The sequence below is a fragment of the Clarias gariepinus genome, chromosome 1 (assembly GCF_024256425.1).
Source record: "Clarias gariepinus isolate MV-2021 ecotype Netherlands chromosome 1, CGAR_prim_01v2, whole genome shotgun sequence".
NCBI classification, from domain to species: Eukaryota; Metazoa; Chordata; class Actinopteri; order Siluriformes; family Clariidae; genus Clarias; species Clarias gariepinus.
Window position 1 is genome coordinate 25,441,567 of NC_071100.1, and position 26,856 is coordinate 25,468,422.

The 26,856-nt window shown below is 39.9% G+C and overlaps 1 protein-coding gene across 1 annotated transcript; it reads left to right on the plus strand.

The window, feature by feature from the left end:
- The first annotated feature begins 1,127 nt into the window (after positions 1-1,127).
- serpinh2 (serine (or cysteine) peptidase inhibitor, clade H, member 2) lies at positions 1,128-26,410 on the plus strand. Its single transcript, XM_053510652.1, has 5 exons — positions 1,128-1,287; positions 2,927-3,543; positions 9,632-9,718; positions 12,961-13,193; positions 24,901-26,410. Exons 2-5 carry the CDS (start codon positions 2,937-2,939, stop codon positions 25,195-25,197), a joined length of 1,224 nt encoding a protein of 407 aa, XP_053366627.1. The 5' UTR covers positions 1,128-1,287; positions 2,927-2,936; the 3' UTR covers positions 25,198-26,410.
- The last annotated feature ends 446 nt before the right edge of the window (positions 26,411-26,856 follow it).

Below are 26,856 nucleotides of genomic sequence, written 5' to 3' on the forward strand. Positions count from 1 at the left end.
TCAAAACGGTGACCTTTTTGATCTTCAGGAAGAGAGCGACATTTACAGGGGCCAAATCTAGTGAGTAGGGTGGGTGCAGAAGTAAGATCATGATGTGACAGTATGCATTGTTGTCATCTAACTTGCTGTTCATGTTGTCAGAATAGCATTAGTTGCATACGTAGCTGCCGATGCACACAGGACGATGTCTTTTGGCACACTGACTTATAAAGGTTGGCGCTTCTTGTGAGTGTGCGTGCAGCCTTGTGCTGCCATCTGTGGGCGTGTTACAAAATTAGTCTTAGAACTTTTTGATATCACCTTGTAGATAGATAGATAGATAGATAGATAGATAGATAGATAGATAGATGGATGGATGGATGGACGGACGGACCGATGAACAGACAGATAGATAGATGGATGGATGAATGGATGGATAGATTGATTTAGATAGATACAGTAGATAGATAGATAGATAGATAGATAGATAGATAGATAGATAGATAGATAGATAGATAGATAATGCATTTCACTACATTTCGTACTGTGTATGTTTGTGTATGTGACAAATAAAATTTGAATTTGAAATTTGAATTTGAGATAGATAGATAGATAGATAGATAGATAGATAGATAGATAGATAGATTGATTGTTTTTGATATCCTTAGGTCCTAACTGCATTTCACTGACATTGTACATGTACTCTACACAATGCCAATAAGGCTGAATATAATCTAATCCAGACTAATTAGTTTACTATAAAACTTGTGTATGAATAGTGACAGGTAAACAACAGTTTATAGCTACTTTGAGGTATTGTTTCTAGCCCAGGTATTAATTTGGGGTCATTAATGTCTATTAGGGCAGTGTGCTGATGTGTGAGGTACAGTAGTGTAGTACAGCTGTACCCCGTATAATGGAATGAATAAGACTACAAAACTGAGTTGCGTTTTTAAAGTTTTTCCACCCAAAAAAGAAAGAAAAAAAAAAGGGGGGGGGGGGGGGGTCTCAGTAAAACACGCTCCCGTCAAGACCGAACAAACTAATTATTCTTTTCCATGTGGGAATTAAGGAAAGAAATAACTAAGCACAACAAGTGAGAAGGAGCTGAGCTGAGGCAGAAAGCGTGAAGCGGTTGAGGGCGGCGGTGGAAACGGGAGACGTTTCGAGAAAAAGGGCTAAACGCCTCGGCTCGGGGAAATAGTAAAGGGGAAGCAAACTTCCTGTGCCACGCTGGAAACTCCGCCATCCCTACCGGGTCACTTCTGTCCATCTGCAAGAGACACTGAGGAGAGAGAGAGAGAGTGAGTGAGGGGAACTAACACACACACACACACACACACACACCCTGACGGTAAAGGCGAAGTCTAAGGCACGTTTATCGCTTTCTCTTTGCACATCAGAAGAGGCGCGCGCCCGAGTGTGTGTGTGTGTGTGTGTGTGAAGCTGTCTGCTCGATATCACTCTGAGAGCTCTGATCAAAAAAGGTGCCTTTTCCGCACCCCTTAACTTTAAAACACTGTTTGACAGCTTTTTATTTTGTGCTACTCGAGTGGTTTATGTAATCGGTTCATTTCGTTTGACAACTGGACAGTAAAATGACGGGCTTTGTTTGTGGTCTCTGTGTGTGTGTGTGTGTGTGTGTGAGAGAGAGAGAGAGAGAGTCTAAATGTAAGGCCTGACAAAGATGCTGCAGAATAAATGTCTACAGAGTTAACATTTGAAAACTTTCTTGATCTTTATTGCACTTTAATCTATTCTTTACAACCTTAATAGTTTGTTTGTTTATTTATTGTAATATGATACAACCTTTGACACAATCAGTTGTTCAATCATAGAAACTACACCATTGTTTTAATTTCTTACCAATACTCTTATTTAAATGTTACTTTTTCTCTGATCTATATTCTTTTTCTTCCCTTTAACCAACTAGGATTTTAAATTCTTTTTTTAAATATTTTTGAAATACTTAAAAATGTCAAAAATACAGCTGTAAAAAGCTTACACATAAAATCAATACAATAATATATAATGTTGGTTTGCTGTGGCAAACCATCCATTCAAACAACTTGGCACCGGTTTATTTTTTCTTATGCCAGATAACTTTCCTGATGCAACCCTTCCATTTTTATCCAGGCTTGGGACTGGCACTGCTGGGGTTTGCACATTGGGTGGAAATTCTGCTTAACGGCTAAGACTTGAGCTACCAGTGCCGTATTAGTACTGTACAATGATATATACCTATCAAGTATATGGTAAATTACTCAACTATTTACTTAAGAAGTAAATTTCTCAACTATTTTCTTATTTATAAAAGAAAAGAAAAAAATCCTAATCTTTTCTATTTGTTCCAGGATGTGACTTGTCTGATTTTAATCCATCCTTTTTTCTCTTCTCTCCTGCATCCAATCCACTTTTTTATCCGATCCCATGAGTTGCGAATCAGTCACATCTCTAATTATTACTTATTAGTGTTGATTGCATGGCTCTGTTGCTTATTGACATTATCTAGTTTGCTAGCCTTATGTATTTTATCTTCTGGTACATCATCAAAATGTGTGTAATCCTACTAACAATAGAGTCTGTATCTATAGCTTATTTAATGCCATACTTATTAAAATATAATAATTGTACAAGCTACTGAAGTTAGCCTTATTATCATTCTCTTTTCGTGTTATTTCCTTAAAAACTACTTGTATTTGTTGCAAAAAATGTACGAAAATGGCTAACTTTCACATATTAGCAATGCACCTGCAGGCAAAGACTAAGCTAATGGAAAACTGTTATGTCCAGCTGCACATAATAATCATTCATAGACAACCAAAGCTGTCAGGACCCTAACCTGGTACCTGTAGTAACCTTATGATTTACCAATTCATATCCAGTTTATCCACAACAAAATAAGAACTGTTTATTGATGTTATTTTCCAATGTCATTTTTCCCCAGCTTTGCTGCCATGCTGCTAACTGCTGCTCTGTGTTTATCATTGATCTCGATGGTCAGCCCATCCACATCCCAGCAGCCCCCAACCACAGATGATCCCCAGCAGAAGATCTTTTTATCCCTGAGCCACCCCAGTTGGGCCTTAGGGCTACAAGTGTACAGGGCTCTCCGTAGTAAAGGTTCTCACGTAAACACGCTGATTTCTCCTGTACTGCTCGCCAACTCACTGAGAGCGTTGAGCCATGCAGCCAAGGGAGCCACAGCTAGGCAGCTCCAGGAGCTCATAAAGACTGACAAGGATGAAAAACAAGCTGAGAAATCCTCATCCAGTCCACTTAAATCCATCAGGAAAGCAAATGGAACTAGCTATACACTGCATGATTCCTCAGCTATCTTCTCCAAACAGGTTCCTAGACTGGAGAGCGGCATCCTGGAGAAGCTGCAGGCCTGGTTTGAACTGGACCATGTGGCTTTAGGTGTAGGGGATAAACAGGGAGATATGGAAAAGCTCAGTTCTTGGGCCAAAAATGGAATGGGAGGAGTAAAGGAGGTGCCACTGAATGAAGAACCAGATGTTAAAGAAGGAGCCCTGATTCTGGCCAATGCCCTTCACTTTAAAGGTAAAGGAACTTATGGCATACTGTACTACTGCTTAGCAATGCTAAACAATGCTCAAAATTCTAAATATGTTGTATACAATATATGAATATGATCAGTTCTTGTAGTATGCTAAAGACACATGGACAATTTACCAGGATCATGTCATTTTAATGTCAATAACCCTTTATCACATTTATTATTAATATTTATACCTATATTCCCAATTAACAGTTTGTTACAATTACTGTATTTACATTTCAGCCCCAGCCCCAATTATGGACTAAAACAGCTTTTGACAGAAATCAATATGAAGGATGCAATGATTTGATCGATCGATTTGCAGTGATTAAAATTAATCAGGCTTGAATGATAAAAGTATTGTCTAACATCATAATACTATAATAAATTATTATAATATCTTATAAATGTATTATTATTTTAAAAAGTCAGACAAGTAAAGCCGTGGAAAATGATTCATGTTTTTAAAAAAGATAAGCAAAGTAATTTGTTCATTACTTTGATACTTGAAATAGTTCTTCTCCATGTCATTGCCTTTCATGAATAAAGGTTAGGTCTAGTCGAGATTCTGACCAAAGTTGTAATGAAAGTAACAAATCGATCACAGGATGCTAAATTAAATTGTCTCTTATCATAGGAGATTTGGTAATATACTTCAATCTCCCATCATGGTGTTGACAACATCATTTGATTGAGAGGCAGTCACATAATGATAGGAAACAGAAGGATTATTGTCACAAACTCCTACAGTGGATAATATGTAGGATATATTACAACGTATATGGGTTCAGCATATAGTAAACAAGTATGCACTTACAAACACAGTGAATGTTTATGAAGGTTATGTACTGTAGTGGCTTTTTATGTGGGGAAGATCCAGTAGCAAGTCTCTTGTCTATTCTCGTCCTCTGCATAAGGCACATTGATAATGCATTTAGTTTGTTCCTTACAAGAGGGTGTTGGGAATGGGTCCAGTACAGATTGTGCTCATGATGACACTAGACTTAGATTGATTGTGTGCTGGTGCTTGATAAATAGACTACGAACAAGTGCACGTCTGCGCTGTTTGTTTCAGATTTGATTAGTCGTTACAGAATTGCGTCTCAGGGGGGTGCGTGTTGTATGCAGCTGATTAAAATGTGTACCCACTAAAATCACCAGTGCTAAATGAACTATAATTGAGATAAATTTTCCACAGGTTAATTTTCTAGCAGGTTATTTAGCATTATCTTTTTTTTTGTGGAAGGTAAATGTGTACCTGCAGACATGAGAAAGTCTGGGTATGTTACTGTTCTTGCCATTAGGACACACCGTGTGTGTGTGTGTGTGTGTGTGTGTGTGCATTCCCTTATTTGGCCTGCACAGCTGATAACTAATAATACTCCAGTCTATCATGGCGAGCTTATTTATCTTCCTATAGGGGGTGATGTGTCATTCTGAATAATTTAGTAACAACTGTCCAGATCTCCTTCCCCATGGTGAGAATGTCTATTTGCACACACTACACTGGTGCTTTTAGTCCTCACTAGGCATTCGGTTTATTCTGCGTATTTGTTTTGGACAGATTGCTGCATCACCAGTTTACAGTGTCCTATAGCGAAGAAAAGAATTTCACTGTGTTGTATACTGTATAATGTATAAAAAGACTTCTCTGTAAACATGTCTCAGTTCTTTACATAAACAGGTTTGAAATGTTCGCGAGGCTATAATAATGGAATGTTTCCATACTGTAGATCACATCCTATCAGTTTTAAGAATAATTTTTCGAAATAGTATAACAAGTTGAACACAATTTACCATTAATGAGCTTTTTAGCATGTATAATAATTAAAGTATGATTAATGCAGTTAGGTTGAAATCACTGCCTAAAACCATTGATGACTGAATTTAAAGCATAATATTACCTTCATTCTTCTTACTTCCTTCCTTCCTTTCCTTTCTCTTGATAATACTGGTAAGTACTTTGATCCTCCTTTAAATAGACAGAGGTGGTATGAAGTCTGATTGTCTTTTCCATACAATGCACCAGTGAAAATAAGTGATGATTGACTGTGGATTGATAAGTAATCTAATTAATTTCTTTTGTTTCATGTTTCAACTTAATTATGTTTTTTTTCCTGCCTCACATGCCACAGGAGTTGGTTGGTCACATTAATTCAGAACTGAAATATACAAATCAGATTAGACAGTAGATTAGGGCACATGAATGAGATTATGAAAATTGACTTGAGCTTGGATTTAGAAGTTTGACAAGTAAATCATATTATGGCTGGAGGGGCCGATAGTAATTCCTTTAGGTTCATACGCTGTTTCTTTCCAGCATCCATCAAAACTGTTTTCTTTTTCTTTTTTATATTTGATTGTGCTTTTTTTTTTTCTCAAAAACAGTTCTGTCAATCCAAATGATTATTTCATTTCTTTTCTGTCTTTGGGTGTAAGTATGATTAACGAAATCTTCATCCAGGGAACTTAAGTCCATACAACATACAGTAATGTTGGACACGCTACACACAGATCAGCTGATGTATATTGGGTACTGTATGTATAGTAACACAGAAGCTCAGTTCAATGTTGTTTTGAATTTCTCTGTAAGTTTTCCCTCTTCCAGGTGGATTGGCTATTCTAAATTGTCCCTAGGTGTGAAAGTGTCTAAGAATGTGTCTGTTCATAGTACCTTGCAATCGACTGGTGCAATCTCTGTAGAATTCCTCTACCTTCCGGGGATGGGCTCTGTGAGCCTTCATCGTCACCCTGACCAGAATAAAACAGAAAAAAGGAATGAATGAACAAATGTTGTAGATGTTGCTGGCTACATGTATGCGAATCTCACTGGCTCCCTCCACATCCATATGAATGCACTCCTACGTTCTAGCTTTTGAAAAACATGAGAATAGGAAGGTTTTTGGAGACAGATTGTTTGTGAAGGTTACCAGAATCCTGTCTTTGGTGTGCTTCCAGCACAATTTCCCAGGGTCCTCTGAGCGATATTGAAGCATGCTCTTTCCATGCTGCTGCACACAGGTTTGTTTTTGTAGTAGCGTTTACAAGAGGTGTTCAAGACAAACCGGGACTTGATGAAATTTCTCATGATCAATGGTGTAAAACTGATTGACATTTACAAAGGAATCCAATCGCAGTACAGTGATGAGACTCTTAACCAGGGTAACCTATTTAGAAGTTACAAACTTTTTAAAGCAGACTGTATATCCCTGTATGATGATCCTAGCTGAGGTGGATCAAAACCCATTGGCATTGTGCCTGTAAACGTTCAGCGAATGGAACACCAGATCCTTGAAAAGTCAGTGTGTGGGAACTATAGACAGAGTCAATCACAAACATCACTTGCACATTACAGCTCTGAGTCATGGTTAAATACACAATATAGTCCTGTACAGCACACATGTTTGGGACCTTAAAGGAGTTCCTGGGAGGCTAGCATTTCAAACGTAAAGCAAGCAGTCTGATCATGGCTCTGACATCCTGAGAAAACTTTCTATCTTGATGGTATGCAAGTATTAGTGAAACGCTGGAATATGTGCATTAGTGTAGCAGGGATTATATAGAGAAATAAAGCTAGTTTTAACTCTCATGAACGTGTTCTGTTATTCTGCATAATCCAAAGTCCCAGTTTGGAGGCAGGTGGGTCTTTGCCTTAAAGGTAAACACTTTGCTTTTTAGCAACCGCACAAACTATAGGTGAATGTATAGTGCATTTAAAGCTTCTTTTTCTTCGAACTTGCCTTACCAGGTGAATATCAAACTCCCTTCCTTAGTCAAATCATTTGTATGGTATTAGGAATAGTGCTGTAGCCATGGAAGAACAGATCTGTGCAGTAGGTCCCTGTAGTGTCCTCAGCTCTCTTGTTCTGATTTGTCTGTTTCCTCTTCTGCTAATTATCCCAACGCACTAGTGCACGTGCCGTTCTTTTACACTGCTGTTCTACACTTACGAGAGCACTCAAGGACAGACTTGGAGAAAACTAAGAGAGGGAGAGTGAGGGAGTGAGAGTGGACAGACAGACAAGACAGAAGGATGCTAGTCTTACCCAGGAGAGAGTCTGTCCACTACAGTTAATTAATTAAGCCTTTGTTCTTCCTTTGTCACATACAAACAGCAATGAAGGAGAAAAAGGGAAAGAATCAACACTACCAAAAAAACACCCCCACACACAATAAACATGGAAATAGGCACAAAGCCACAAGTGCACACCCGTGTACAATTTAATAAAAGCATCTCCCAAAGCAGCACGCTGTTCCATAATCACAGAGTTGATGAGAGAGGACGAAAATGGCTTACCTCATTTTGTTTTGTCCTTTTATTTTTCTCCCTGAGCATCATTTGTGGTCGGGTGCTTGGGTTATTTTAAAGTGAGAGAGGAATCGTGATGCAAAGCTTCACAATAGTGGTATTGTTTTTCTGTAGTGTAATTAATAGAAGAGATGTCTCTCTCTCTCTCTCTCTCTCTCTCTCTCTCTCTCTCTCTCTCTCTCTATGGCCAGGTTCCACTCCTGTTTTTTTTCTGTCTCCCTCTCTCTTTTTTCTTTCTCAGTTGTACATTAGATGTGACATCACCCAGATAAACATCCAGGTGCAATTGTCTCTCATGGTGCTGAAAACTTGCATGGCATTTTAGGCACTCGCATTGAAAAATTCCCCTTTTATTTGTTTCTCTTCTTCTGTTTCAAGCAGCTTCGCTACCCATTAATAACCAACGGATACCGTGACTCGTCTTTTGAACCTTGGACTACTCAGGTTTCATCGTCTCTATAATCAGTAACCAAGGAGATCTCCTTCACTTGCTTTCACACATCTAATTGAAGCTCTCGCATGCCATCGGATCTTACATTATGTTTGGCACACAATTTATAGACTCGTAGTGTTTCCCTTAAACATAGGGTCAGGTGTACTTTCACAATGTCTAGCTTGGAGCAAGTGCTTTAAGGTTAATCTATCAAAGGTGTTTTGTTTAATAGATTCCACGTAAACATCACTTTTTAATCAGTCAAAAGAATCCGAGACTCTGACAAGTGCAACTAGTGTTTGAGGACGTTGTGCTCCCTTGTAGTTATAATATGGTAAACATTTCAGCTTTGAAAAAAAAGAAAAAAAAAATTATGCATTTGATTAAGGATGAACTTTTCATTATTATTGCTCACATAACTCTATATTAAAAAGCTGTAATGAAGAGAAATGGATGGCAAAGTAGCATGTAGCACTAAAGTAATGGAAAGTTAAAGATCCGGCAGTGACTAACTGCTTCCTACAGCACCAGCTCGCATCAAGCATTAAATCACCCTCGTGTCTACATAAAGAGGACAGACTTCATACTCACTTATAGCAGCCACTGACTGCTAATGAAGACTGTCTCGTCTAACCCCATAAGCAGGCCAGAGTGTATTTGATGTAGTGGGTTACAATAATGGGGTGAAATGCTGTAACCCTACCTACATTGTGTGAAGCTGTCATCCCATTATAGCGATAATGGATATTTCTTTCCTCTCTCTCTCTCTTTTTCTCGCTCTCTCTCTGTCTCTTTCTTTCTGGACTGTGTCACAAATACACAAACCTTTCTGTGGCTAATTCAACAGGGAGAAAAGACTAGTGAAAAAAGCACATGTGACTATAATTCTGCTAATAGTCTCTTTATCGAATCCCATCTTTGTTATAGAACGTAATGGGTTTAATGGACTGCAATAATATGTCCTGCGCCACCCCTCCCTTACGTGTGCAGCCTCTTTTCTCTCTCGCCCGCTATTGCCTTGTCTTAATTTCATCTCCCTCTTTTCTCTCTCACCGTGTCCCTAATGTAGTTTTGTACGATTTCGGTCTAATAGGATCTAATCTGTCAAGTTCCTAGTGGAAGCTGGCTTTGTTATGAAGGATGGTCTCATTCTGTGACACAAAACAAGATTGGCTGATGTTCTTTTCTTCTGTCTGTTAATGGCTCTGAAGAACTGTTAACTGTTTGTGTATGGGTATATGTGCACGTGTATACGTGTGCATGCATGTGTGTGTGTATCTGTTGGATAAACCAACCAAGATAAAACCAAAATGAACATAGCTGGATTTTTTTTTCTGTTTTACTTCAGGTTTTTGGGATCATGACTTTGACAAAGAAGATCTACGAAGCTTTTTGGGGGTCAAGTACACCAAAGTGCATATGATGCACAGAGAAGGTAATTGGTTTATTGCCACTATTACTCTACTTTGTAAGCTAACTTAACATTGAAGCCCAAACATAACTCTGTCTGTTATACATTTCTTTAAATGAGTAAATTCAAGTACACTTTAATCTATTATTGCAAACAGTAGCCTTGTATATCTAAGGTTGAGGGTTTGAGTCCTGCATGTTCCCACCATGTCAAAAGCTGATTAGGCTAATTGGTGTTTATCTGACTGCGTGAGTGAGTGTGCTAGCGCCCTGTGATGGACTGGCACCGCGTCCAGATGTACTCCGCCTACTACTCCGAGTCCCCTGGGATAAGCTCACGGCCTCCTGTGAACCCTGTACAGGATAAGTGCTATAAGGAATGAGTCACTGAGTGATGCATATACAGTATGTGAGATATGCAATATGTTCGTCTGTTACGCAATATAAAATATGGAAGCACATCATATTACTGTATGCCAATTTCCAGATAATCTAATCCATGTCCCCTCAGTGAACTTGATCTACATGGCTATTAGTTTCCTACTAGGCGAAAGCCTGAGTACTCTGCTTGAAACCATTTATTCTTTTCCATGCCTTTAAACTGTGTCTAATGTCAGCAGTTAATAAGCATGTCTTGTTCAAAGATTTCCAATTCATATAGAAATTAATCTACAATGAAATGGTCACTCCAAAGAAAGGAAGTGCCGCCCTGTAGTGTCAAAGTATAGCACATATTAGTGTGTGTGTGTGTGTGTGTGTGTGTGTGTGTGTTGTTTTTATTATTAGAATTTTCCCTTGGCCAAATGACCTACTAAATTACTTAGTCGAATTGTATTGTCCTTAAGCAACCATGCCATGTTGGAAGTTCATATGAGTTTTTGATTGTCCTCAAACATGACCCAGGGGTAACGCTTAGGTATAGGTTCTCAGAATTTTCTTTAAAATTACGTAGTATTTCACGGTATTTATGATGCTATGTATTTAAACATACTGTAACTCTAAGACATTTAGAGAAAAAAAAGTCCCTGCTCATCTGCGTGAACGTGCATGAGGCATGCTGCAGGGAGGCATGAGGACTGCTGATGTGGCTAGGGCGATAAATCGCCATGTCCGCACTGTGAGACGTCTAAGACAGCGCTACAGGGAGACAGGAAGGACAGCTGATCATCCTCGCAGTGGAAGACCACGTGTAACAACACCTGCACAGGATCGGTACATCCGAATATCACACCTGCGTGACAGGTACAGGATGGCCACAACAACTGCCCGAGTCACACCAGGAACACACAATCCCTCCATCAGTGCTCAGACTGTCTGCAATAGGCAGTCCATGAGGAGGAGATGCACTGCAGTACTTCAAGCAGCTGGTGGCCACACCAGATACTGACTGGTACTTTTGATTTTGAGCCTCCCTTCGTTCAGGGACATATTGTGAAACATTTTTAGTTTATGTCTTATGGTGTTGACTCTTTTAGTGTTCATACAAATATTTACACATTAAGTTTACTGAAAGTAAAAACAGTTAAAAGTCAGAGGACGTTTCTTTTTTTTACTGAGTATATAATTGGGCAAATAGGCGGAACAAATGGAGCCTAGCTCTCGGTTGGAACACGTTTACCTTGGTTATCAGAAGCTAGCTAGAATATAACATTAATTTATATGCTTATGTTTACACAAAACTATTGGTTTAACTCCATCCAAGTTGAAGTACAACATTAAAGAATAATCAAATAGCTAGTTAGCGAAAGTAATGCATTGCAGACAGATAACAGATAGCAGACTGACACCTGCTCAAATCAGCCATGCACTTTTGCATAAATTGTGCAGAATTTTATTACTTAATATAAATTTATCTAGTCTGTTGCAGTAGATAAAAACATCACCCCATAGTTTTCATGAATGAAAATATGGCTATTTTTGTTCCAGGCTGCAAATATTATTATGTCTCTGGTTCTGCATTTTAATGCGGGGGTCTATGAATCACTTTTGGAGCTAGCTCCCAGTGGATATTCAAGGAACTGCATGTTTTGGCACTTCCAAGTTGGACTCATTTTTCACAACTGAGTATTGTGAAACTTTTGCCTCCACCAAGTGGATCAGGTTCTTTTCTGTAGAACTATCTTTCTTTTCTTTTCTTTTCTTTTCTTTTTAACACACCATATGGGTTTGAGCTGTGTTTTTTTTCCATCTGACCATGAACTCAGTTCTAATCTAAGCTCCTGCAACATCTATCCAACTCCAGGTGTTTACTGTAAGTTTGTAGTCACATGAGGTTTCTTACATCTGACCATCCAGATACATACTGTATGGCTCTATGTTGTAATTGTAGATTTGAAGACTCAGTGACCCCACAAAGCTGTCGTCTTCTGCAAATCTCCAATTATGATCTCTGAAGAAAGTTTTACGTCTCCAGCTCTAGATTTCACTGGACAGTTTGTAAAATACACTTGCATCCTTTTCCAAGTAGGCTCATTAGAGCAGCCTCTTAATTAGTGGACTAACTGTGGGTAATGGCATGTTCAGCCTGATTTAAGAAAGTTTATATTCTTTGTGAAACAGCAAGGCATGTTCGAACACTTAAGAGTTCCTCAACCCTCAGGTGCACTTAAAAACGTGAAATGAAGACTTGCTTTAATTACTTATAATAAAAAATGATGTTTTGTCTTAGAAAAGAAATTATTAATATTGCATATTAAAGCTTACTTATTAAATGTTTAAGATAATAACTACTAATACATTTTATCATAACTTTTTTAACCAAAACTGATGATTGTTCTGAGGTCTACTGTGTATTATATTTGTCCTAGTTATATATAGTTTCATTGCCACAAAATTAATTTCAGTAAAAAATTCCATGCCAGTGCTACAGAAGACAGCAATGTTCACTATGACTTGGCAGATTATGATGCTATCAGGAGTCTCAGATGGATTATATCTCCTGCTGATGGACATTAGTTTGCTGATGCCAGGTGGATTTTTTGAATGCCAGTCACAGCCCAAAGGTGTACAGTAGTAAAGTATACTGAATTATGGTGTAGCAATCACTGTCTCTTTATTTTCCTTTGTTTCTGCACTAACCCTTCACTGGCTGTAGCAGAATAGCACATCTATTTGAGTCTGTGCTTGAAAAACATTGAACTTTGCCATGCAGCTGCTATATCAGATAGTCTCAGATAGCCAAACATTTGGTGAAAACATATGACATAGATGGAGAAAACGAAAAACATTTTTTCGACCAAGCTCTTTTGTTTCTGCATGTGCCTACAGGGTTGTACCGTCACTATGAAGACATAGAGAATATGGTGCAGGTGTTGGAGCTGGGACTGTGGGGTGGAAAGGCCAGCGTGGTGGTTCTGTTGCCTTTCCATGTGGAGAGTCTGGCCAGGCTGGAGCACGTTTTGACACTCGAGCAGCTGGAGAAATGGCTGGGGAAGATGAGCAGCATGAATATGGCACTGTCTTTGCCCAGGGTCAATGTCAGCAGCACACTCAGCCTACAGGTACTGCATCATCGGATTGCAGATACAAAGCAAGTGGCACACACCACTAATCAGAGTGTGTCAATTATTTTATATTGGCCTACTTTTTAAATGCTTATATTTGCATTAGCAAGCCTTCCAATTTTAAACTAAAATGCTCATTAATCCGATTAAAAAATTTAAACCAGGACGAAGGGTAGAACACAGACTAATACAGACTGCTATTACTTACAGACAATTAGATTGTACCCCTATTGTGACCTCATATAAGATCATTCACAAAAAAACTGCAAGAAGTTTGAGGTATGAAATAATGCCACAACTTAGCAACTAACCTAACCCACACTTTGGCAAAGCTCTGAAACCAATGGTACTGTAACTTGACATAAAGGTCATATGACTGATTATAGCCTACTTATCATAAGGGTTGATGCCTCATCATGTATTTTTTTTAAATTATTGTCAAATCCTGAAAGCTAGCGAGATAAACATTTAAAGTTAGATTTGGTTGTTTGAAAACAAACCTTAACTTACCTAAAACTTACCTAACCATGTGATGCATGAATAAATGCATATAATAAATAAAACAACAATAACTCTGATATGCATTTAGAGGCCATGCAGATATTTAGCATATAAGGTGTATGTAAATAACTATACAGGGCCTTGTGGTGCTCCTTTAATTTAAAGTTGATAGCTTTTTCATCATCATTCTCTCTTCACTGACAATTTTACTTAAGTAGCTTTGGCATCAGCAGCGATGTCTGAGCAGGCTCTGTATATTGAGATCAGCTCTTCTCAGGGGTTTTGGCTTAGTTGTCGAGTGATAATGCATAGCGCTGCCACTGTAGCCCTCTTCAACAGCATTCTTTTTACACACTGTTGGATTCAGCAACCTCCCAGACCCCTTTTTTTCTTTTCTGCTTCTGCGCTCCAGAAATGCACTTTATACCGGGAAAGCACTAGCAGGTCCCTTGGCAGCCCTGAGTTTTGTGCCAATGCTCTTACAGGCTCAAGTAAAGCCTGGGCAAACACATGAACCGCCAGCTGCTCCAGGCCGAGAAAAGAGAGGCCGCAGCGGGTCAGATGCCCAGCCAGTGCCATGTTGGCCAGTCCTGCTCCAGGGAGGAGTCTGGGCAGAGAGTAGTACCTCTTCAGGGATGAGCGTATGTCTCTCTCTTTCTCTCTCTCTCTCTGGATCTCTCTCTTCAACAAATTTGAGCCTGAAGTATACAGTGCAATCAGAACTTTAACTGATGTGTTATTGGTACAGTAGAGCTTGGACAGGTTTTCTATGGTCTGACAGATTTAATTTATAGTTTGTGCCAGTAAGTCTCTGTCAGCACATGTGTCCGGTCCTACTTTGAGTCTACGTAGTTTTCTTTTTTTGCCATCTTTCTTACCCAGAAAAAGTTTCCCTTGCTCTGAGAATAAACTGATTAATTCTCCAGCGCCTAACTTCTTTCCTCTCCCACATCTTTACTTCTCTCTGTCTGTCTCCCTCCATCTCGTTTCCACTCCCCATCATCCATTCCTTTCTGTCATCTCCCTGTCTCTGCATCTTTTTTTCCCCCTTCCCCTCTCCACCTGACCCTGGCTCATCTATCTCCTTCTCTAGGGCTGCCCATTCCTCCCACTCATTCTCCCTCTCCCTACATTCATTCATCACTTCATTTTCCGCCTCAGATTTTTCATCTGCTTTCATGCCGTCTCTCAGTCCTTCCTGGTCTGGGTGCTGTTCTCTATTAGTGGGTGTTTCTTTAGTATTTCTCTCTTCCACATTGACTCTCAACTCCTTTTTTGTTGTTAGCTTTTAGCTTGTGTTTTTTTTTCTCTCTCTCTCTCTCTCTCTCTCTCACTGCAAACTAATCTTTTTTCATTATGCACGTCTATGGTGCCGGCTTCTTCCTTTCATTTTGTAATCTGCTTCTTAAAACCGCTCTGTTCCTTTGCTGGACAGCCACTCACCTGTATCCATTTAAATTTCTATACAACTGAGATCAGAGTTCAATTTGTCTTCTCTTTTCCTCAGGCTGGGTACACAGCACTGTGCTACAGCCTGTTGCTGTTTTTGAAGTTTGCTCAGCATGGACTATACAAGCATACTGCTCTCCATCAAATCTAGAGCTGTACACGTGGCAAGATTATTGCCCTGTTGGATTACCTCCTTGTTTACCCCAAGAGCTAGAAGCCTCTGGGTCTTCTCCAGCAAACCGGATTCCAAAAAGCAGCACAAACATTTCCCCGTCTTGAACCTCGAAGAAGCTGAATCTAGGATTTGTGCATTGACATAATCCAAACCTGAGTCGGCCAATACAGATGCAGTGTCCAGACTGTGATTAGGTGGATATGAAAGACAAATAGAAAAAGGTTGAGTTTTGTTTATACCTCTGGACCTACCACAGGACTAGAGAAATGCTAGTCCAGCTAGAAGCATGCATCCTTCATGCAACCAGGCAGTTTATAGTGCAGCAGGATAGTGTTGAAGGATGAATTGTGCCTTCTTACAGTGTCTGTAGAGAAAGACATTGTAGGTGGTGCATTTTGTTTTAGAAAGAAGAGCAGAAGAAAGAACAAGGGGATAAGGGGGTACAAGGACGGCGGTTAGCTCAACATGACAGGTACAGATTAAAGTGAGTGAAGCTATTCCCTGAGCGCTAGCTGAGCTGAATGGATTCTCTAGTGTAGGACACCATATCATTAAACATTGTAATTTAGGGTGGAAAATACAAGCCGTGTCAGATGTCCACTCCCTGCTGCTGTCATGTTTGAGTGCTCATACCTGGACTGAAGTACAAGATTCTGACATTAACCTGAGCGCAAGAAGCAAGGGTTCTACTGAATAAAACCCATAGCCTTAACTTGCTTCAGATGTACCCACACACACAGATGTGCAAAGTTTTCATAAGTGATACCCTGCCACATGAGGAGAGGCCAAGCATCCCCTCTTGACAACATGACACGAATAGAGCTGTATTACATTTTTTTTTCTTTTGACAAAATTCCCTGCTGCTTCTGATGCTCTCTCTGTATCTTTGCTGCACTTCTGCCTTGGCCTTTCTATTTTATGGTCCGTCTCTCTATTTCTCTATATTTTTTGAGTATTTGAGGGAATATTACTGCAGGCCAGAGGCTCTGTTAACCCTCCACCCTCCCACTGGCAGTGAAGCGATATTGCCTTGTACTGCTTCTTCCTCTCTGCTTTTTCTCCACCTTCCCAGTGGCTATTGAGCATATTCACCCACTTTCATTTAAAAAAATATCGTAGCCTAGAGAATCTAACTGGAGAGAAATAATCATTTTCCCATGTTTCATGTGAGGTACAGCTTGAAATGAACACAAAATGGGGAGGTTGCAGTACTTCTTTTGAGTGAACTCTACGTTTGAGATTATTTTACCCCCATCACCCTACTCAGGTCAGGTCATATTTCTAAACTATATCATCAAACAGGCAGAAGCCTAATCAGAGATGGTGTCAGGTCAGCAGGTTTAAGTGACTTACACAGTTCGCTGGCTCAGACAGTTCACAAATCCACAACTATGGCCCTGTGGTGTAAGCCCATAAAACGAAGCCACTACTTGGGAAAATTTGCTTTGAGTCACATTTTAAGTATGCACAACCACCAGACATGTGGTATAAAGTGTTTTTGTGTTTTAGTACTTTGGAAAAAATGTTGCTCTTTATGTACTGTAAATGCAAACCAGTTCATGTACCCAAAGTGCACTCTTATTGTTAGGGGCAGCATTGTGCTTTAAGAAAACGTCTCATCAACATGGAATGAGGCTTTAGACACAGATTTGATTCTTCGGTTCTTAAAACTTACATGGAGAGAAATGATGAATGAAAAGACTTGCATTTTTGTCTGTAAGAAGATAAGTTAATCCAACATTGAACATATTCATGGAATAGATGCCATCACAGGTGCCATAACTGAAAATCCTTTGTAAAAGAACACAATCATGTGACTGACATACTACTGTATATTTGATCTCTGATTGGAACCACTGTTTAAACCGAGCAATTGCATTAGATGCGTAATTAATAGAATGCTAATGGTCACATTTCCACTATGCACATTGTCACATTTCTACTTTTCAGTGCATCTGGTCATAATGTTTCATTATACCTAAAATATTTCTGAGGAGCTAAAGACCTGTTGTTGTAGCTGTCGTTTAGCTCAAAAATCAATTTGGGAGTATGTGAGTGGCAATACATAGTTTGCCACACAAAAGAAACACAAATAAGTGAATAAATTTTCCCCCATCTCTAGTAAATAGGTATATCAGACATAGTGCAAAAAACACAGTATATACAAGAAGAAGATTGGCACAGTATTTGTTTAATGCAGGACACAAGTGTGTTAAAGCATTGTGATATTTATTAGGAGCAATGCACGAGTCATCGTCACGGTCCGTAGCGTAGGTCAAGGAACAGGAAGGTAACGTTTAATAAGGACAATCCATAATCATAAATGAGGGAAACAGGCGAGTGTCACGGTCAGAGCTACTGTGGAAAACAAGCTGAGGGAGAAATGCATGGTAAGACTTCACAACTAGATAAAAACTCAACAGGGTATAAACAGCCAAACTAATCAAGGGCTGAATTGAAAACTGGGGCATACTTTAGGGAGCAGACCAATGACAGCACAATGCACTAGACTGCAGTGCATGTTGAGAAAAGGTTTTTTATTCTCTCTAAATTATATAGAAAGGACAGTAATATCAGCAAGAGTGCAAACAAAAGGAGACGTGCAGTATACTTATCAGATGCCCAGAGATGCTTTAATTGCTGACAATGAATCTTTCAAAGAATACCGTTATGGGATTATTTTATGAACGTGACACTATAGATGCGGAAAAAAAAAACTAAGCGAAAGAAGCATAATTTCAAGGTTCTTTGTCCCTCAGTATATTAGGAAATCTTAGTTGATGTTCAAGTAACAATGAAGTGATCAAAGTTCTGCAGCAAGACCCTGTTACGCTCCCTGTCTCAGTGTCTCTCTCTCTCTCTCTCTCTCTCTCTCTCTCTCTCTCACCTCTTCTCCATGATTGGCTTGAGCTGTGCAAACACACCCTCCATCTCTATGCGTTAATAGTGTTTACACCCCTGTCTTTCCAGCCATCATCTAAGGCTGCTGACGCATGCTCGGTCCCAGTTCTTGCTGTTCTCACTTCTTCTGTCACGCTCACCGCCTCCCCCCTGTTCTCAAAGCTGAGTGAAGGAGCTGCTATATGCGGATTCCTCTGCACCGCTACACAGTTGCCATGTTAGCACTCACATCATCCCAGGCCTGGTCTGACCCAAATAGGAATTCTGCGCAGTATATATGGATTGTGGGAGGTGAAACGAGGCATAGAGGTTGGAAAAAAAAGTCGGATGTGGGAGACGGGGGGAAGTGAGAACCAGGGAAGGGTAAAAATAGCCCTGACGGATGGCAGCAGTGCAGCAGGACTGCTCTTAAGGAGCAGTTATTGCCTGCCGTTAACAGCTAACAAGACTGAGGCTGGGTTTCCCTAACGAGGAAGTGGGGTCACGAGGTTACAGTCTGTCTGATTCTTAGCCGCTAGACGCACACAAACACAACCAGACCCTCTCTGAACTGTAAAGTAGTCGCGCACTTGTAGAAATCCACACACCAGAGTGCCAAGGTTCTGAATGTCAGTGCAGGGCTGTAATTGGGAAGTGTGGACTTTGTGTTGTTGTTTTTTTTCTGCCAGAGAAACAACAGAACTCTAGCGAACACACTGAGTACGTCTTGTAAAGTAGGCTACATCTGTCAGGGTAGCCCTGACACCCAGCACACTAGACTGAAGGCTAGCATTTCAACCTTAGGTTGCACCACAACGAAGCAACCTAGAGTTACTTTAAGCGTATGTAAATTATTTATGTTCCATTCTGTTTAGTATCTGCAGTATTATCTGCTTATCACTGATGTACAGCAGGCCCACGGAGCTGCCCGTCTGGAAGAGTAATTTGCTGACTAACTCCATGTAAAAGACAACGATCAATCCATATGTACTAATCCATTATGCTGCAGAGGAGGGAGCTGTGGAAGACTGACACAAACAGCCTTACAATCCTAATTCCCTTTTCAGCAGCCAGGTACCCTCGCTTAAGCACTCATGATTTTTCATGAGCTGATAAACGTCGTAAAGTTGGCCTGGCGGAACAAGATGTGAGGGGGATAAATAAATAACTGATGCAGGAACTGGGATCCAGTAAAAGAGGGAGAGGAAGAGAGAGAGAGAGAGAGAGAGAGTGTTAGGGCTAGCGTCAATAAGACATGAATGACAAAGAACCTGGAATAATCTTAGAGGCGTGTTTTTTTTTAGGAAAGGTGGCTAAGAAGTCGTAAGGCTGAATAAAACATATGGTTGAAGGTGGGAAAACGCACTAATGCAAAAATCCTGGTGCTGCAGCGTCATGCGTCACGACGCATTGAACCCACGTCCTGTGGCATGCCCATCCATTAATCTTGCCTGGTGGGTTTTTGTTGTTTTAGACAGATGTTGAAAGTGACGTATAACAGTATCCTGCTCCCGTAATATGAACATGTGTAGTTTGTCAGATGTGCAATGTAAGAGAATAATCAGAGAAACGAGCAACATTTATTTAATCAAAGTAACAAACCAAGAGAAGGGGAATGAAAGAAAAGATTTGCGCTTAGGGCAGAGAGTGTGACATGCTCAATTTCCACCCAGTGAAAGGCATTACACCAGAACCATGTTTACTTTCTCTGTTCCTCGTCTCTATCTTGCTTTTACTTTCAGTGCTCCTTCACTGTCCCTTCATCCGCCAGTCACGTTTAGTGCATTAGCAAGCAGTCTGGGGTGACGCATTACTGCGTGACACATCACACACTTTCTGCATTTATTTCAAGAAAACCATGGCCCTGTAGTGCCACATTCATCCGACAGCTCTTCCCTCATTCTGTCTCCTTCTCCCTCCCACTGAGCTCATCTAGCAAACTCTCAGTCTTCCCAAACTGTCTGAGATATCAAACTTCCTGCATCTCAGCTAGGTTTTACCCTCCTCCCTTAGGACTGCATTTATAAAAGCGCATTCAAAATAAAAATTAGTCCGTTATTGTGAGCACGCTTATTGTTCCTGACAGAGGTGAGACAGTCGTCTCCAGAAAGAGATCTCCAGGTTCGGATATTGCTCCTTGGATGCAGAATTAAAGAATTTAAAGGTCTATAATTATTTAGGTGCTTAAGTTGGTTAAGAAATTGTAAGGTTTTGTAATATGTGTAAACTTTCCCTACGCTCCTAAAACCAACCCCCTAATTGTGCTTCCTAATTCCTTAAATCATAACATATCCTATAGCAAGCTTAGCTTGTGTCTGCTGGAACCCTTTTGTTTAACTATAAAAATACTAATGTATTTCCTATCATCTGTTTGTAATGAATCTTTTTTTAAGTACTGTTTGTGTATGTGACACAAGGTACCCAAAAGCTTAAATATGCTGATTTTGCTAATAAATAACAAAGATCTTCATGCATGCACATGTGTTTGTCCCTCTCCTGGTTCGACGCAAAGCCAGTAAGCGTATCAAGGTCAGAAAGAAGAAGCAATAATTCTTCTTCTGTTCATTCATCTTAAAACTTATCAAGTTAGACACTCTTCTTAGACAAAATAAAAATATCACACAAAATGGAGTGCTGTTGTGCTTCAATATCAGCACAGCTGTGATGCCGCTGTAGATAGGAGGGTGTAGCCATTATTTCCACTTTGTCCGCTTTAGAATATCAACTAACTGCGGATTCCAGGGTTAAATCCCAAATAGATTAAGTTGGACAGCTAGGATGCTATGTAGTATGTACTGTACAATCCCTTGTTCCACACACCAAGTAGTGCCCTTGATCAGGGCACTACTTGAGAGTAGGATTTTGGGGTTCAGCCATATGTTAGAAGTTAATGTAAAATTATCAGATGTGTTTTCCTGTTGAAAGTGCTTCTGTGACTAATTTTAAATGTGGGTTTTAGCAGGCAGCTGCTCTCTCCTCAGTGCTGTGGACTGTATAGACTTACAGTACATGCTGGAAACAACCAGTTTATGAAAGAAATTTAACGATTGTTTGAACACCTGTGGTGAGGAATGATACATATAATTAAACGTCCCAGTGCTGTTGCGGTCAATCACCAATCGTGGATTACTCAGTTGGAACTGTTATATAATTTACAATATACTGCCAAAATATATGGACTCCTGACCATCACGCCATCTTCCCCAAACTGTTTCCACAAAGATATAAGTGCAAAATTATATAGAAACCTTTTCCCAGCCATCATAAAGCACATGTCCACAAAGCAAGCTCCATGAACACATGAAGACTGGCATAGAAGAGCTCAAGTGATCTTAAAGAATTTGAGTCTTGACCTCAACCAAAATGTTTAGGAAGAGCTGAAACATCAACTGCGCCCCCAGGCCTCCTTGTCCAACAACAGTGCCTGACCTCGTTAATGCTCTTGTGGATAAATGAACACAAATCCTCACAGCCATGGTCTTAAATCAAAAGAAAAGCCATGGAGGTTATTATCACAGCAAAGGGGGATTTGATTTGGAATGAAAAGTTCTACAAGCATATATGGGTAATGGTCAGGTGTCCACAGGGGAACTTATTAGCCTCAAAAACTAGCATAAAAGCATGACATGACATAAGCAGGGGAGTGTGAAATTCAAGAGGCGGCATTTGTCAATTTTCAGCCATGGGAGAGACCTCAGGATTGAGGGATTTGTGCTTTCCGGTTTCTCAGCAACTAGACAAGCTGTGTTTATTTATTTTTAAGAAAGGAAGAAAAAAAAAAGGCAGGCTGGCTAGTGCATAACTATTTATAGCTGCTGTAATATAAGTGATAGCAGAAACTAAATTGCCTAACGGATGTGCCACATAGTTAAATGTAACTCTATACAGTTGAAAAGCATATTTTATTAATTGATTGAAAAATAATTTAAAACATACTATAAAACATTATGAATGTAATCACTGTGAAAAAAAGAGTAATAAAACACGTATTACAGCAGGTCTGCTCCATGCCAAGCTGCATCACACCACTCCTTCAAAGGCATGCCTCGTCATGTTTTATTCCTTAATTTTTAATCTTCTCCTGAGACAAACAGGACAAGTGTCCTCTTGAAAATAGAAACAGTTTCTTTAGAGCCTCGGGACATCACAGTAGTTCTGCAGATATGCAAAGTGTTCAGGGTCTTCTGATCAGAAGTGCCGGGTACGTGTGCACATCGGGATTTATTTATTTATCAGCCATATTAGTGTTTTTTATGTCATCAAATACTTTTTGCATGACTGAAATTTTCTGCATCTTTTTCTATAATGTGGTGAAAACCACCACGTTTAGTTGTTGGCTGATTTCTGTCTTTTGGACTCTGGCCATTTTAAGTCCATTAGTGCTAACATAAACAGGAAAAAAAGTGAATTTTTGCCAAATTGCTGAGGCTGACACTTGCAATACTGCACTACAAAATACTACATAACATGACAAATAACATATCAAATAAGGGCTTCATGCTCGAATGCCCTTTTAAGCTGAACTCGCATCCATTTAACTGGTCAGAATGGGGCTAAATTATATAGTGTTGGCCTCAAGTGGCTGAAAACTAATGGCCATGTAATGTTGGTACGTAGAGCTAGAACAGGCTTTTTTTTATTGTTGTCAGCCGCCTGCAGTAATCATGAACATTTCCCAGTCTCAGTGGTGGCAGCACACACTCAAAATTTCATCATAGATGCTTTAAAAAAAGAAAGTGAATCTCCTTTACTTTGGCATCCCACAAAAAAAAGCGTGCTAATGTTGCATGTTATTGTTCCTGGCAACAACAATATTGTAGCAAAAAGACACATAGTCAAGGTGTCGTGAGCCAAGATTAGACTGCAGAGGAGAACATCAGCACGCAATAAACCTTTGGTCTTCCTGACAAAGTTGAAGTAAAGTATCTGAGAGGATTAAATTGGAGGAACCGGGTGACTTTACAGCACCTGAGTTTTTGCAGGGAGAAGGACAGACCTTAGACAGAGGTTGGAACGAGGACGAGGAAAGGTGGATGGGTTGAAAGAGTGTCGTTTGGCTGACGTGCACTTAAAGTGAGAAAAGGCAAGTGTGAGAAATGAGCAGTGCATGGGAACGGGGAGGATGCAATGAGTGCAAGAGGGCAGATGAGGGATGAGAATGCTACCAAGGTGGTAGAGGCACGGACAGAGACAGTGATGAAGTGGAGGGAGGAAGAATAATAGATGAGGACAATAAAAGTGCATTAGAGTGGTGCTGTGTGTGAGAGGGAGAGAGGTTGTGGTCTCTGAGAGCAGTGGTGGATTGTACTGTCTTACACAGGAAACTAGGATTGTCACTGTCTTTCTATCGTTTGTTTCATTATCATTTTTTTCTCTCCTGGCATTAGCAAGGAAGTAAACAGCAAGGTGAATAGATTCTAGAGTCTGTTGGGGCCCTAGGCAAAAAAAATTGCAGGGGGCGGCTCTGCAGCCAGCATTCATCACCATTATCTTATAAATAATAAATACATTTGTCAGGCCTTGGGGGCCCTCAACTGGCCTGGGGCCCCACACAGTTACTTAGATTGCTTGTTGACAAGCAGCGCCTCTGGATATAAATCGTCACTCTAGCATGGTACAGCTTCTAAGCATTAGCCAAATATGTAATATGTCTCCATAGGTAACATATGGAGCAATTATCAGGAGTATAAGAGAACAGAAGCTGGAATGCTGGGACCAATTTCAGGTGCAATGTTTGGACCAAAATGTATTTCATTTATCTATTTTAAATAACAACTTTTGGTTATAAGGATAAGGTTATGGAGAATCCTCGGCAAATTGGGTAAGAAGATGGAACTTGGACGAGATGCCAGTCCATCACACAAAAACATATTCACATTCGGGGGCAATTCCGCATTGCCAGTCCACCTATCAGCAGGTTTAAGAGAGAAAATTGGAGAACTACTATTATCCTATGCAGACGTGTGGGGAATATTTGAAACAGCACCCTTGAGCTCTGGATTAAACTCCAGCCCCCAGAGCCATGACGGGTAATGTTGCACATGGCCCATGCCATCCCAGGGCCACAGTGTAGAAAGCACTAATCTTCTGTATGGCGTCCCTCAATCCTTCCTATGTACATACACTCCTTCTCTCTCAGAGTGCGCTGAGGCGTCTAACGTATATCATCAGCGGGAATATAAACTACCTGTCACACAGCTTTTTCTGTGGAATTTATATCAGAAAGGAAAACAAGCAAGGGCTCAGGTCAGAGGGATCAATTCTAAATTATTCATAAGCAACTTTTCCCTTGTCACCATCTTCTACCGCTGTTGTCCAGTATGAATTGTGCACTGCCCTTATGGGCTTTTGTTACACTTTCGAAAGACAATATGGAATAAATCTTTGAAATGTCATTGATTTACAGAGAATATGTATTTTCATTTGCTCATATCTGTCTGGAGAATTGTGCATTTTTTAAAATTAAACCATTTACTGTCATAAGAGCCATAAATGTTTTATCTTTAGAATTACCCCCTTGGCTGATGCTTTAGCTGCTTTTGAAATTAAATTTTCAGTGCATAATTGAAATGGACCATTTTGCATGCACTCTGTAGTCTTTTACTGCTGAGTAATTTTTGATCAAGGCTTTTAAGGCTTGCATGTTCTCCCACTGTCTTTGTTTCCTTTGGTCACTGCCCGTATTATCTATTTCTTCAGAAGCAGTTAGCCGCACTGGGTGTGGTCGATGCCTGGGACCAAACGGTGGCAGACTTCTCAAGTCTTGGGAATGGCAAGCCTTATTTGGCAGATGTTCTTCATTGGGCATCCCTGGAACTGGCGTCTGATTCAGGCAGGCAGGATAGCGTAGAAGATGAACAGCACGCGGAGAAGCCCAAACTTTTCTACGCTGATCATTCTTTTATTATCCTGGTAAAGGATAAGAGCACTGGAGCTCTTCTGCTATTGGGAGCACTGGAACTGGCAGAAGGAGCTGCACTGCATGATGAGTTCTAGAGGATGGATGGTGTACGGATAATAATTTAGTTTTTACTTATTCAAATAAAATGGACCACCAAAGACAGGAACAATCCAATTAATTTGTTCAGTGAACAGTATACGCATAGTATATATATATATATATGTATTTCTTAAAATAAATATAGAATGTAATGAGCAAGTAATTATAGGTCCAATTTTACAGTAAAAAAAAAATTGTGGGTGGGACGAGAAGACATGATTAAGGGTCAGCAGAAGCTCGTATTATTTCTAACACCTATCGAGCTCCATTAAATGTGCAAAGAGGAGCTAATGGAAGGTGTAAAACGATTTATTAGAGCTCGGAAAATCTGGGCGAACAATTTCACCCAGGCTGAACCTGGAACTCGTTCCATTATTGTAACAAACGGGCTCACCATGAGTGCGCACCAGGCATTCACACACTGATGGTGCCCCCGGAGAGATTAATCCTTTCACACTTGTGAAATATTTAGTGGATTGTTCTCAGATCTTTCTGTGATAGTGTGTCACTTTTACTTATATTCACATTGCCATCCTGACACCGCTCCTTGTCTCATTTTAACACTCGGAGATCTTAACACCCACTCAACAAGGTGACGGGATCTTTTCTACCAAAAACAACACTGATACACCCAAAGTTGGCAAGCTCACCCAAACCAAAAGCGAGGGGTGCATTTATTTTCTTGCCTCAAACCGTTCTCGAGCTAAGCGATCTGACAGTTGCACTGAACTCTGACCTGGGATGGGCTTGTTTATTCCTCTCTGTTTTGCTCTCTGTCTAAGTTGTAACCAGATAGATTGGGAGCTCCATGGGGTGAAGTTCTAAGCTGGTTTGCCGATTCCCACTCCAGGAGCAGCCCCCTGGGAGAAGGGTTGCTCAACCAAGCTGTTATTGATGGGATCAGCTTAATACTAATGACGCTAATGACTTGAGACTACTGTCAACACCACAGGCAGGCGATAAACCTTTAATCTTTTAATGCCTCCTCGGATCAATAGAGGCCATGCCCTTGTGCCACCCGTCTCCATTTAGAGTGGATTGGAATGACATTTAAAATGCTGTTTGTGTTTAATTTTTTATAATGTGTGTTTTTTTTTTACCTTTATAATTGAGTGTGCTATATGTTATTTAATGTTGTGAACAAACAATATGTCACTATGTAAACAATAGGTATGAATGACTTGTTAATGAACTGTATGGCATGTATGTTGGAATAAAGTGACTTACAGGATACTGAGTGATGTTTCTGATAGATAATTCTATTATGCAGAATTACAGTATGAAATGTATACCTTAGGTAACCTAAACTTTAAAGATAGATAGGTGGATATAAAAATACTTTGTTCTTAAATAAAGCTATTACTATTATAAGAAATAGTTCAGTAGGCAGCTGGGAGGAAGAAATCTAATAAAAATGAATTAGAAAGGCTGTTAGAACTTTATCACCCTTAAAAGTATCCATCAGTAAGCTTTAAGGATTTTATTAGTTTTATTCAATTACTTTTAGATGCATCAGTGCCTTGAAATGACATTATTATTCCTGAAGACAGAAAATGTTTGCTACTTTTCTATAATGTTTGCTCTACTGGGTGTTCTGGAAGTATCAACGTGTTGTACGTTCGTCCACGTCTAGAGGGAAACATCAAGGAATCAGC